We start from the raw sequence: 14013 nt of genomic DNA, 5'->3' as shown, positions 1-14013 counted from the left end.
AATTAATTTTGTATTTGTTTCTGCGCTTAAAAACATATTTTTAATCAGCATCTGACCAAATCGAAATTAAATAAATCTTCTTCGTCTCTATTTAACCTTTCCAAAAATATATCATCATACGGGACCGGTTGCGAAAAACTCGACATATTCCCGGTTTTGTTTATTTGATGATATAAGCGGCTTGACCGGGAAGACCTTCAATGAAGTGTATCGGTAGAAATGTTTTCTTTCAGCTTTCATGTTCGTTCCCAAAATGATTAACGCAACAACCCGCAATAACTGTGCTTGCATATAATTTCCGTTCAATCCGAATTTATTATTATCCTTAAAAAGAAATCACACGCATTGTCAATGCGACACATCCGATTCATGATTGTCAAATAAAAACAGAACACACCTCTTCTCTTCACTCGTTGGAGAATTGTAAGTTTGTCAATTTCCTTAGCAGGTGCAGATTGTTATGACGACATTAAAATACAGTGAAAAATGAATGCAACTTTGTTTTGATTAAAGCTTCTCATTACTTTACATAAAAAACAGTTTGCCAGCCATGTCGGGAAATCGAAGTTCCCGCGGTCGACAGATGCTTCCCACAACGGCGAGGAAATGCTTGATTTCACCGAATCTGCGTTCGGCAGCCAGGGGCGTAGCACCAGCAGCGCCGGCAGCAAACCCGGTTGATTTCCGAGCACCGGTCACAGCTTGTACCAGCAAACCTAAAGATGACTTAAGTACGAAACTGTTGGAGCTAGATAGCACGTTGCTGAACGCGGTCGATTTGGCCAGCATCGAGAAAAAAGTCAAACGTTCGAAGCCGCGTACCTCATGGGGCGGTGCAGCCGATCAACCGATCACACCGTTTCGAAAACGTTCCAAATCAGTTGGAGGTAGGTGAACGATTTATACGAGTGACAATAACGTATAATTTAAGATAATTTTTACTTTATTTCAAAACTGTTTTCCTGTAACAGCCATTGAAAGAAGGCTTATGGCAAGTCCTCCGAAACTGCAAAAATCAGCTGTAAGTAGTCGAAAGATTTATGTGCTTAAAATGAACATGGACGGTAGCGAGGTGCGCGACGGAGGGAGGGACAGTGGCTGTAATGAAAATCTTACATCAAATCGGTCAAACGTTGCAAACGAGGAAACTCCTCCGGTTCGTCCTCTGTGGTCTGGGGTGGAAAATGACGATGCTGAAATGCTACCATGTGGACAGGTACCGATCGCCAGCCACGATCAACTTGACACGGACGAAATAATCAAGGCTAAACTGAAACGGATCGGGTCCACCAAACCAGTAACGCACGTCGGTGATATGCTGCGAGAGAGTAACGGGTTCGAGGTGTACACAAACCAGGACATCTGTTCGCAGTACATGCGGCAAGACGAGTCCCTCGCTGATGAGGGGGTGGAGCGAATCGTCGCGATCGGTGCATCACAAATAGGTCATCCGGAGCGTCCGTCACATTTCCAGCAGGTAGCCGCTGAAGCTGAACGTACCTTTGAGCTGCAGAAGGTGAGCGAAGCGTTGCGGATTTTTGAAATCTGTGACCGTACGCTGCACGACATGACCAACATTGAGCCGATGGCGAATGCGATAGGCGAGGGAAGCTCGCGAATGAGGACCAGCAACTCGACCATAGCGGCCATCAATCGTGATGAGCGAATTTCAGATCAGACTACAAAGCCAAAGATCACCGTACCCCACGTATCGTCGCTTTTCCTCGAGAAGGGTCCGTTCTTTGGGCTACCGAACAACGTTCGGCGAATGCTGCGAGACTTTCGTGGTATTGGCGAGCTGTACGATTGGCAGCAGGAGTGTCTGGACTTGCCGGCGATCGACGAGAGACGTAATTTGATCTACGCACTGCCAACGAGCGGTGGAAAGACACTGGTGGCGGAGATTCTTATGCTACGGGAGATTATTTGCCGCCTGCGGAACGTCATGTTCGTCGTGCCGTACGTTTCATCCGCTCAGGAGAAGCTGATCGCGCTCACTCCGTTCTCGATCGAGCTGCAGTTTTTATTGGAGGAGTACACCGGTGGTAGGGGACAATGTCCGCCGCTCAAACGGCACAGAAAAAACACGATCTTTGTTTGTACGATCGAAAAATCGCTCATCCTCATGAACTCTCTCATCGAGGTGGGTCGCGCGGACGAGATCGGGCTGATCGTGATCGACGAACTGCATATGATTGGAGAGCAGCGACACGGGGGCACTCTGGAGATGTTGATCACCAAGGTGCAGTCGCTACGAGCCGGAATTCAGATCGTAGGAATGAGTGCTTCTATCGGAAACTTGGGTGAATTGGCCTGTTTCATGCTAGCCGACGTTTACTGTCGCGAAAATCGGCCGGTGGAGTTGAAGGAATACATCAAGTGGGGGGAAGATCTGTTCGAGGTTCGCAGCCAAGCCGAACGCATATTTGATGTGTTAGGAGAAAAGCGAAAGTTAGAGTTTAACTACGGTGAGGAACTGCGGCGGATCGACGTGGACCATGTGATTGGTCTGATCATGGAAGTAATCCCCAAGGGTTCGTGTTTGGTGTTTTGTCCTACCAGAAACAGGTGTGAAAGTTTGTGCGCCATGCTAGCGGCCAACTTGCCGGATTCATTTGCCCAGCACCGGGCAGAGGAAAAAGCGCAGATTATAAAGTCTCTCCAGGATGACGGGTCCGTTGCACCAATCCTTCCGCATTCGTTTCGTGTCGGGGTCGCGTACCATCACGGTAGGTTAACGCAGGACGAGCGTCGTATGATCGAGGATGCATTCCGGGCCGGCATCCTTTCGGTGATCGTGTGCACTTCCACTCTGGCCGCCAGTGTGAATCTTTCGGCGAAACGTGTAATAATCTGCTCTCCTTACATTGGGAGCGATTTTTTTACGCTAAGTCGCTACAAACAAATGGTTGGCCGGGCAGGGCGTGCGGGTAAACGCGACACCGGCGATTCCATACTTATTTCCGCCATGCGCGATATTCCGCAAATTTGCGAGATGTTCTGCTCACCACTGGACTTCGCCGAGTCGGCGCTCTTGGAAGACGAAGGAGCCTGCTTGAAATCGCTCGTACTCGGCTCGATCGGACTCGGTCTTTGTAAGACACGGAATGCGCTTCAAGCGATGGTTGGAAGCACACTGCTAGCGCAGCAAGCGAAGCGACGCGAAATCGATCTCGAGGCCATCACCGATGAAACGATCGTGCAGCTGTATCAGGGAAATGCGATCAAGGCAACGCACGATAGCTGTCTGCGCAATCCCACGAACATGGTTGTACAAATCAGTGCCGCAGATGGACGATCGGAGGAAGCGGTAGGACAGGCGTTCGTTCGAGTACACAAGACACCTTCCCGTCCGGGTAAGGTTTTCAAAACGATCGATCGAACGAGCCCGCTGGAAGTGATCAACCTTGGCAAGGCGGCCATCCGAGCCGGGTTCGACATAGAGCGAGCGGTCCGGTTCTACAACGAGATGCAGGAACTAGGCAAACGACTGTGTGTGCTCGATGAGTTTGATCTGCTTTTCCTCATTCTGCTGGAGGACGGATTGGAAGTATATTTCAAAATTGAGGATTTGATCATTCTGGTAAGTACCCCTTTTTTAACGATAGCAATATAAACTCACCATCAATATAAACTGAAGTCGATGAATCTTGATCTTTTTCATCTCCCATCTTGATACAGCATCCCTACTTAAAGGCATCTGGGACTTAGTCGATTTTTCATAAATTCTAAAAAAAACATATGTTAGGATGCTGCGAGATGAATGGGATGCTGCATGGAGATGAATTTTGATCTTCTTCATCTCCCATCTTTATACAGCATCCCTACTTAAAGGCATCTCGGACTTAGTCGATTTTTCGTAAATTCTAAGAAAAACATATGTTAGGATGCTGCGAGATGAATGGGATGCTGCATGGAGATGAATCTTGATCTTCTTCATCTTCCATCTCAATACAGCATCCCTACTTAAAGGCATCTCGGACTTAGTCGATTTTTCATAAATTCTAAGAAATTCATATGTTTATATGCTGGGAGATGAATGGGATGCTGCATGGAGATGAATCTTGATCTTGTTCATCTCCCATCGTAATACAGCATCCCTACTTAAAGGCATCTCGGACTAAGTCGATTTTTCATAAATTCATAGAAATTCATATGTTAGGATGCTGCGAGATGATTGGGATGCTGCATGGAGATGAATCTTGATCTACTTCATCTCCCATCTTAATACAGCATCCCTACTTAAATGCATCTCGGACTTAGTCGATTTTTCATAAATTCTAAGAAAAACATATGTTAGGATGCTGCGAGATGAATGGGATGCTGCATGGAGATGCATCTTGATCTCCTACATCTCCCATCTTAATACAGCATCCCTACTTAGAGCCATCTCGGACTTAGTCGATTTTTCATAAATTCATAGAAAAACATATGTTAGGATGCTGCGAGATGAATGGGATGCTGCATGGAGATGAATCTTGATCTTCTTCATCTTCCATCTCAATACAGCATCCCTACTTAAAGGCATCTCGGACTTAGTCGATTTTTCATAAATTCATAGAAATTCATATGTTAGGATGCTGCGAGATGAATGGGATGCTGCATGGAGATGAATCTTGATCTCCTACATCTCTCATCTCAATACAGCATCCCTACTTAAAGCCATCTCGGACTTAGTCGATTTTTCATAAATTCATAGAAATTCATATGTTAGGATGCTGCGAGATGATTGGGATGCTGCATGGAGATGAATCTTGATCTACTTCATCTCCCATCTTAATACAGCATCCCTACTTAAATGCATCTCGGACTTAGTCGATTTTTCATAAATTCTAAGAAAAACATATGTTAGGATGCTGCGAGATGAATGGGATGCTGCATGGAGATGCATCTTGATCTCCTACATCTCCCATCTTAATACAGCATCCCTACTTAAAGCCATCTCGGACTTAGTCGATTTTTCATAAATTCTATGAAATTCATATGTTAGGATGCTGGGAGATGAATGGGATGCTGCATAGAGATGAATCATGATCTTCTTCATCTTCCATCTTAATACAGCATCCCTACTTAAAGGCATCTCGGACTTAGTCGATTTTTCATAAATTCTAAGAAATTCATATGTTAGGATGCTGGGAGATGAATGGGATGCTGCATAGAGATGAATCTTGATCTTCTTCATCTTCCATCTTAATACAGCATCCCTACTTAAAGGCATCTCGGACTTAGTCGATTTTTCATAAATTCTAAGAAATTCATATGTTAGGATGCTGGGAGATGAATGGGATGCTGCATGGAGATGAATCTTGATCTTCTTCATCTCCCATCTTAATACAGCATCCCTACTTAAAGGCATCTCGGACTTAGTCGATTTTTCATAAATTCTAAGAAATTCATATGTTAGGATGCTGCGAGATGAATGGGATGCTGCATGGAGATGAATCTTGATCTTTTTCATCTCCCGTCTCAATACAGCATCCCTACTTAAAGGCATCTCGGACTTAGTCGATTTTTCATAAAATCATAGAAATTCATATGTTTGGATGCTGGGAGATGAATATGATGCTGCATGGAGATGTATCTTGATCTCCTACATCTCTCATCTCAATACAGCATCCCTTCTTAAAGGCATCTCGGACTTAGTCGATTTTTCATAAATTCATAGAAATTCATATGTTAGGATGCTGCGAGATGAATGGGATGCTGCATGGAGATGAATCTTTATCTTCTCCATCTCCCATCTTAATACAGCATCCCTACTTAAAGCCATCTCGGACTTAGTCGATTTTTCAGAAATTCTAAGAAATTCATATGTAAGGATGCTGGGAGATGAATGGGATGCTGCATGGAGATGAATCTTGATCTTCTTCATCTCCCATCTTAATACAGCATCCCTACTTAAAGGCATCTCGGACTTAGTCGATTTTTCATAAATTCATATAAATTCATATGTTAGGATGCTGGGAGATGAATGGGATGCTGCATGGAGATGCATCTTGATCTCCTACATCTCTCATCTCGATACAGCATCCCTACTTAAAGGCATCTCGGACTTAGTCGATTTTTCATAAATTCATATAAATTCATATGTTAGGATGCTGGGAGATGAATGGGATGCTGCATGGAGATGCATCTTGATCTCCTACATCTCTCATCTCGATACAGCATCCCTACTTAAAGGCATCTCGGACTTAGTCGATTTTTCATAAATTCATATAAATTCATATGTTAGGATGCTGGGAGATGAATGGGATGCTGCATGGAGATGCATCTTGATCTCCTACATCTCCCATCTTAATACAGCATCCCTACTTAAAGGCATCTCGGACTTAGTCGATTTTTCATAAATTCTAAGAAATTCATATGTTAGGATGCTGGGAGATGAATGGGATGCTGCATGGAGATGAATCTTGATCTCCTACAACTCCCATCTCAATACAGCATCCCTACTTAAAGCCATCTCGGACTTAGTCGATTTTTCAGAAATTCTAAGAAATTCATATGTAAGGATGCTGGGAGATGAATGGGATGCTGCATGGAGATGAATCTTGATCTCCTACATCTCCCATTTCAATACAGCATCCCTACTTAAAGGCATCTCGGACTTAGTCGATTTTTCATAAATTCTAAGAAATTCATATGTTAGGATGCTGGGAGATGAATGGGATGCTGCATGGAGATTAATCTTGATCTTCTTCATCTCCTTTCTTAATACAGCATCCCTACTTAAAGGCATCTCGGACTTAGTCGATTTTTCATAAATTCTAAGAAAAACATATGTTAGGATGCTGCGAGATGAATGGGATGCTGCATGGATATGAATCTTGATCTTCTTCATCTCCCATCTTAATACAGCATCCCTACTTAAAGGCATCTCGGACTTAGTCGATTTTTCATAAATTCTAAGAAAAACATATGTTAGGATGGTGGGAGATGAATGGGATGCTGCGTGGAGATGAATGTTGATCTTCTTCATCTCCCATCTTAATACAGCATCCCTACTTAAAGGCATCTTAGACTTAGTCGATTTTTCATAAATTCTAGGAAAATCATATGTTAAGATGCTGCGAGATAAATGGGATGCTGCATGGAGATGAATCTTCTTCTTCTACATCTCCGGTCTCAATACAGCATCCCTGCTTAAAGGCATCTCGGACTTAGTCGATTTTTCATAAATTCTAAGAAAATCATATGTTAGGATGCTGCGAGATGAATGGGATGCTGCATGGAGATGAATCTAGATCTTCTTCATCTCCCATCTCGATACAGCATCCCTACTTAAAGGCATCTGGGACTTAGTCGATTTTTCATAAATTCTAAGAAATTCATATATAAGGATGCTGGGAGATGAATGAGATGCTGCATGGAGATGAATCTTGATCTTCTTCATCTCCCATCTTAATGCAGCATCCCTACTTAAAAGCATCTCGGACTGAGTTGATTTTTCATAAATTCTAAGAAAAACATATGTTAGGATGCTGCGAGATGAATGGGATGCTGCATGGAGATGAATCTTGATCTTCTACATCTCCCGTCTTAATACAGCATCCCTACTTAAAGGCATCTCGGACTTAGTCGATTTTTCATAAATTCTATGAAAAACATATGTTAGGATGCTGGGAGATGAATGGGATGCTGCATGGAGATGAATCTTGATCTCCTACATCTCCCATCTCAATACAGCATCCCTACTTAAAGGCATCTCGGACTTAGTCGATTTTTCATAAATTCATAGAAATTCATATGTTAGGATGCTGCGAGATGAATGGGATGCTGCATGGAGATGAATCTTGATCTTCTTCATCTCCTGTCTTAATACAGCATCCCTGCTTAAAGGCATCTCGGACTTAGTCGATTTTTCATAAGTTCTAAGAAAAATATATGTTAGGATGCTGCGAGATGGATGGGATGCTGCATGGAAATGAATCTTGATCTTCTTCATCTCCCATCTTAATACAGCATCCCTACTTAAAGGCATTTCGGACTTAGTCGATTTTTCATAAATTCTAAGAAAATTATATGTTAGGATGCTGCGAGATGAATGGGATGCTGCATGGAGATGAATCTTGATCTTCTTCATCTCCCATCTTAATACAGCATCCCTACTTAAAGGCATCTCAGACTTAGTCGATTTTTCATAAATTCTAAGAAAAACATATGTTAGGATGCTGGGAGATGAATGGGATGCTGCATGGAGATGAATCTTGATCTCCTACATCTCCCATCTCAATACAGCATCCCTACTTAAAGGCATCTCGGACTTAGTCGATTTTTCATAAATTCATAGAAATTCATATGTTAGGATGCTGCGAGATGAATGGGATGCTGCATGGAGATGAATCTTGATCTTCTTCATCTCCTGTCTTAATACAGCATCCCTGCTTAAAGGCATCTCGGACTTAGTCGATTTTTCATAAATTCTAAGAAAAACATATGTTACGATGCTGCGAGATGTATGGGATGCCGCATGGAGATGAATCTTGATCTTCTTCATCTCTCATCTCAATACAGCATCCCTGCTTAAAGGCATCTCGGACTTAGTCGATTTTTCATAAATTCTAAGAAATTCATATGTTAGGATGCTGCGAGATGAATGGGATGCTGCATGGAGATGAATCTTGATCTCCTACATCTCCCATCTCAATACAGCATCCCTACTTAAAGGCATCTCGGACTTAGTCGATTTTTCATAAATTCATAGAAATTCATATGTTAGGATGCTGGGAGATGAATGGGATGCTGCATGGAGATGAATCTTGATCTTCTTCATCTCCCATCTTAATACAGCATCCCTACTTAAAGGCATCTCGGACTTAGTCGATTTTTCATAAATTCTAAGAAATTCATATGTTAGGATGCTGCGAGATGAATGGGATGCTGCATGCAGATGAATATTGATCTCCTACATCTCCCGTCTCAATACAGCATCCCTACTTAAAGGCATCTCGGACTTAGTCGATTTTTCATAAATTCATAGAAATTCATATGTTAGGATGCTGCGAGATGAATGGGATGCTGCATGGAGATGAATCTTGATCTCCTACATCTCTCATCTCAATACAGCATCCCTACTTAAAGGCATCTCGGACTTAGTCGATTTTTCATAAATTCATAGAAATTCATATGTTAGGATGCTGGGAGATGAATGGGATGCTGCATGGAGATGAATCTTGATCTTCTTCATCTCCCATCTTAATACAGCATCCCTACTTGAAGGCATCTCGGACTTAGTCGATTTTTCATAAATTCATAGAAATTCATATGTTAGGATGCTGCGAGATGAATGGGATGCTGCATGCAGATGAATATTGATCTCCTACATCTCCCGTCTCAATACAGCATCCCTACTTAAAGGCATCTCGGACTTAGTCGATTTTTCATAAATTCATAGAAATTCATATGTTAGGATGCTGCGAGATGAATGGGATGCTGCATGGAGATGAATCTTGATCTCCTTCATCTCTCATCTCAATACAGCATTCCTACCTAAAGCCATCTCGGACTTAGTCGATTTTTCATAAATTCATAGAAATTCATATGTTAGGATGCTGCGAGATGAATGGGATGCTGCATGGAGATGAATCTTGATCTACTCCATCTCCCATCTTAATACAGCATCCCTACTTAAATGCATCTCGGACTTAGTCGATTTTTCATAAATTCTAAGAAAAACATATGTTAGGATGCTGCGAGATGAATGGGATGCTGCATGGAGATGAATCTTGATCTTCTTCATCTCCCATCTCAATACATCATCCCTACTTAAAGGCATCTCGGACTTAGTCGATTTTTCATAAATTCTAAGAAAAACATATGTTAGGATGCTGCGAGATGAATGGGATGCTGCATGGAGATGAATCTTGATCTTCTTCATCTCCCATCTCAATACAGCATCCCTACTTAAAGGCATCTCGGACTTAGTCGATTTTTCATAAATTCTAAGAAATGCATATGTTAAGATGCTGGAAGATGAATGATATGCTGCATGAAAATGAATCTTGATCTTCTTTATCTCCCATCTTAATACAGCATCCCTACTTAAAAGCATCTCGGACTTAGTCGATTTTTCATAAATTCTAAGAAATGCATATGTTAGGATGCTGCGAGATGAATTGGATGCTGCATGGAGATGCATCTTGATCTCCTTCATCTCCCATCTCAATACAGCATCCCTACTTAAAGGCATCTCGGACTTAGTCGATTTTTCATGAATTCTAAGAAAAACATATGTTAGGATGCTGGGAGATGAATAGGATGCTGCATGGAGATGAATCTTGATCTTCTGCGTCTCCCATCTTAATACAGCATCCCTACTTGAAGGCATCTCCGACTTAGTCGATTTTTCATAAATTCTAAGAAATTCATATGTGAGGATGCTGGGAGATGAATGGGATGCTGCATGGAGATGAATCTTGATCTCCTACATCTCCCATCTCAATACAGCATCCCTACTTAAAGCCATCTCGGACTTAGTCGATTTTCCATAAATTCTAAGAAATTCATATGTTAGGATGCTGCGAGATGAATGGGATGCTGCATGAAGATGAATCTTGATCTCCTACATCTCCCATCTCAATACAGCATCCCTACTTAAAGCCATCTCGGACTTAGTCGATTTTTCATAAATTCTAAGAAATTCATATGTGAGGATGCTGCGAGATAAATGGGATGCTGCATAGAGATGAATCTTGATCTTTTTCATCTCCCATCTTAATACAGCATCCCTACTTAAAGGCATCTCGGACTTAGTCGATTTTTCATAAATTCTAAGAAAAACCTATGTTAGGATGCTGGGAGATGAATGGGATTCTGCATGGAGATGAATCTTGATCTTCTTCATCTCCCATCTTAATACAGCATCCCTACTTAAAGGCATCTCGGACTTAGTCGATTTTTCATAAATTCATAGAAATTCATATGTTAGGATGCTGCGAAATGAATGGGATGCTGCATGGAGATGAATCTTGATCTTCTCCATCTCCCATCTTAATACAGCATCCCTACTTAAAGGCATCTCGGACTTAGTCGATTTTTCATAAATTCAAAGAAAAACATTTGTTGGGATGCTGCGAGTTGAATGGGATGCTGCATGCAGATGAATCTTGATCTTCTCCATCTCCCATCTTAATACAGCATCCCTGCTTAAAGGCATCTCGGACTTAGTCGATTTTTCATAAATTCTAAGAAAAACATTAGTTAGGATGCTGCGAGATGAATGGGATGCTGCATGGAGATGAATCTTGATCTTCTTCATCTCCCATCTTAATACAGCATCCCTACTTAAATGCATCTCGGACTTAGTCGATTTTTCAAAAATTCTAAGAAAAACATATGTTAGGATGCTGGGAGATGAATGGGATGATGCATGGAGATGAATCTTGATCTTCTACATCTCCCGTCTCAATACAGCATCCCTACTTAAAGGCATCTCGGACTTAGTCGATTTTTCATAAATTCTAAGAAAAACATTAGTTAGGATGCTGCGAGATGAATGAGATGCTGCATGGAGATGAATCTTGATCTTCTACATCTCCCATCTTTATACAGCATCCTCACTTAAAGTCATCTCGGACTTAGTCGATTTTTCATAAATTCTAAGAAATTCATATGTAAGGATGCTGATAGATGAATGGGATGCTGCATGGAGATGAATCTTGATCTTTTTAATCTCCCATCTTAATACAGCATCCCTACTTAAAGGCATCTCGGACTTAGTCGATTTTTCATAAATTCTAAGAAATTGATATGTTAGGATGCTGCGAGAACAATGGGATGCTGCATGGAGATGAATCTTGATCTCCTACATCTCCCATCTCAATACAGCATCCCTACTTCAAGGCATCTCGGACTTAGTCGATTTTTCATAAATTCATAGAAATTCATATGTTAGGATGCTGCGAGATGAATGGGATGCTGCATGGAGATGAATCTTGATCTTCTTCATCTCCCATCTCAATACAGCATCCCTACTTAAAGGCATCTCGGACTTAGTCGATTTTTCATAAATTCATAGAAATTCATATGTTAGGATGCTGGGAGATGGATGGGATGCTGCATGGAGATGAATCTTGATCTGCTACATCTCCCATCTCAATACAGCATCCCTACTTAAAGCCATCTCGGACTTAGTCGATTTTTCATAAATTCATAGAAATTCATATGTTAGGATGCTGGGAGATGAATGGGATGCTGCATGGAGATGAATCTTGATCTTCTTCATCTCCCATCTTAATACAGCATCCCTACTTAAAGGCATCTCGGACTTAGTCGATTTTTCATAAATTCGAAGAAAAACATACGTTAGGATGCTGCGAGATGAATGGGATGCTGCATGGAGATGAATCTTGATCTTCTACATCTCCCGTCTCAATACAGCATCCCTACTTAAAGGCATCTCGGACTTAGTCGATTTTTCATAAATTCTAAGAAAAACATATGTTAGGATGCTGGGAGATGAATGGGATGCTGCATGGAGATGAATCTTGATCTTCTTCATCTCCCATCTTAATACAGCATCCCTACTTAAAGGCATCTCGGACTTAGTCGATTTTTCATAAATTCTAAGAAATTCATATGTTAGGATGCTGCGAGATGAATGAGATGCTGCATGGAGATGAATCTTGATCTTCTTCGTCTCCCATCTTAATACAGCATCCCTACTAAAAGGCATCTCGGACTTAGTCGATTTTTCATAAATTCTTAGAAATTCATATGTTAGGATGCTGCGAGATGAATAAGATGCTGCATGGAGATGAATCTTGATCTCCTACATCTCCCATCTCAATACAGCATCCCTACTTAAAGCCATCTCGGACTTAGTCAATTTTTCATAACTTCTAAGAAATTCATATGTTAGGATGCTGGGAGATGCATGGGATGCTGCATAGAGATGAACCTTGATCTTCTTCATCTCCCATCTCAATTCAGCATCCCTACTTAAAGGCATCTCGGACTTAGTCGATTTTCCATAATTTCTAAGAAAAACATATGTAAGGATGCTGCGAGATGAATGGGATGCTGCATGGAGATGAATCTTGATCTTCTTCATCTCCCATCTCAATACAGCATCCCTACTTAAAGCCATCTCGGACTAAGTCGATTTTTCATAAATTCTAAGAAAAACATATGTTAGGATGCTGGGAGATGAATGGGATGCTGCATGGAGATGAATCTTGATCTCCTACATCTCCCATCTCAATTCAGCATCCCTACTTAAAGGCATCTCGGACTTAGTCGATTTTCCATAATTTCTAAGAAAAACATATGTAAGGATGCTGCGAGATGAATGGGATGCTGCATGGAGATGAATCTTGATCTTCTTCATCTCCCATCTCAATACAGCATCCCTACTTAAAGCCATCTCGGACTAAGTCGATTTTTCATAAATTCTAAGAAAAACATATGTTAGGATGCTGGGAGATGAATGAGATGCTGCATGGAGATGAATCTTGATCTCCTACATCTCCCATCTCAATACAGCATCCCTACTTAAAGGCATCTCGGACTTAGTCGAGTTTTCATAAATTCTAAGAAATTGATATGTTAGGATGCTGCCAGATGAATGGGATGCTGCATGGAGATGAATCTTGATCTCCTTCATCTCCCATCTCAATACAGCATCCTTACTTAAAGCCATCTCGGACTTAGTCGATTTTTCATAAATTCATAGAAATTCATATGTTAGGATGCTGCAAGATGAATGGGATGCTGCATGGAGATGAATCTTGATCTTCTTCATCTCCCATCTTAATACAGCATCCCTACTTAAAGGCATCTCGGACTAAGTCGATTTTTCATAAATTCATAGAAATTCATATGTTAGGATGCTGCAAGATGAATGGGATGCTGCATGGAGATGAATCTTGATCTTTTTCATCTCCCATCTTGATACAGCATCCCTACTTAAAGGCATCTGGGACTTAGTCGATTTTTCATAAATTCTAAAAAAAACATATGTTAGGATGCTGCGAGATGAATGGGATGCTGCATGGAGATGAATCTTGATCTCCTACA

General features: G+C 41.4%; 1 protein-coding gene across 1 annotated transcript; it reads left to right on the top strand.

The window, feature by feature from the left end:
- Positions 1–550: 550 nt before the first annotated feature.
- LOC131270582 (helicase POLQ-like) lies at positions 551–3583 on the top strand (the record flags this gene model as incomplete). Its single annotated transcript, XM_058272442.1, has 2 exons — positions 551–887; positions 972–3583. Coding segments are annotated over exons 1-2 (2949 nt in total), but the record flags the coding sequence as incomplete, so codon positions are not given.
- Between the last annotated feature and the right edge of the window lie 10430 nt (positions 3584–14013).

The sequence above is a fragment of the Anopheles coustani genome, assembly GCF_943734705.1.
Source record: "Anopheles coustani chromosome X unlocalized genomic scaffold, idAnoCousDA_361_x.2 X_unloc_40, whole genome shotgun sequence".
Lineage (NCBI taxonomy): Eukaryota > Metazoa > Arthropoda > Insecta > Diptera > Culicidae > Anopheles > Anopheles coustani.
Note: the sequence above shows the minus strand (reverse complement) of the source record. Positions and strands in the feature narration are given on the sequence as shown.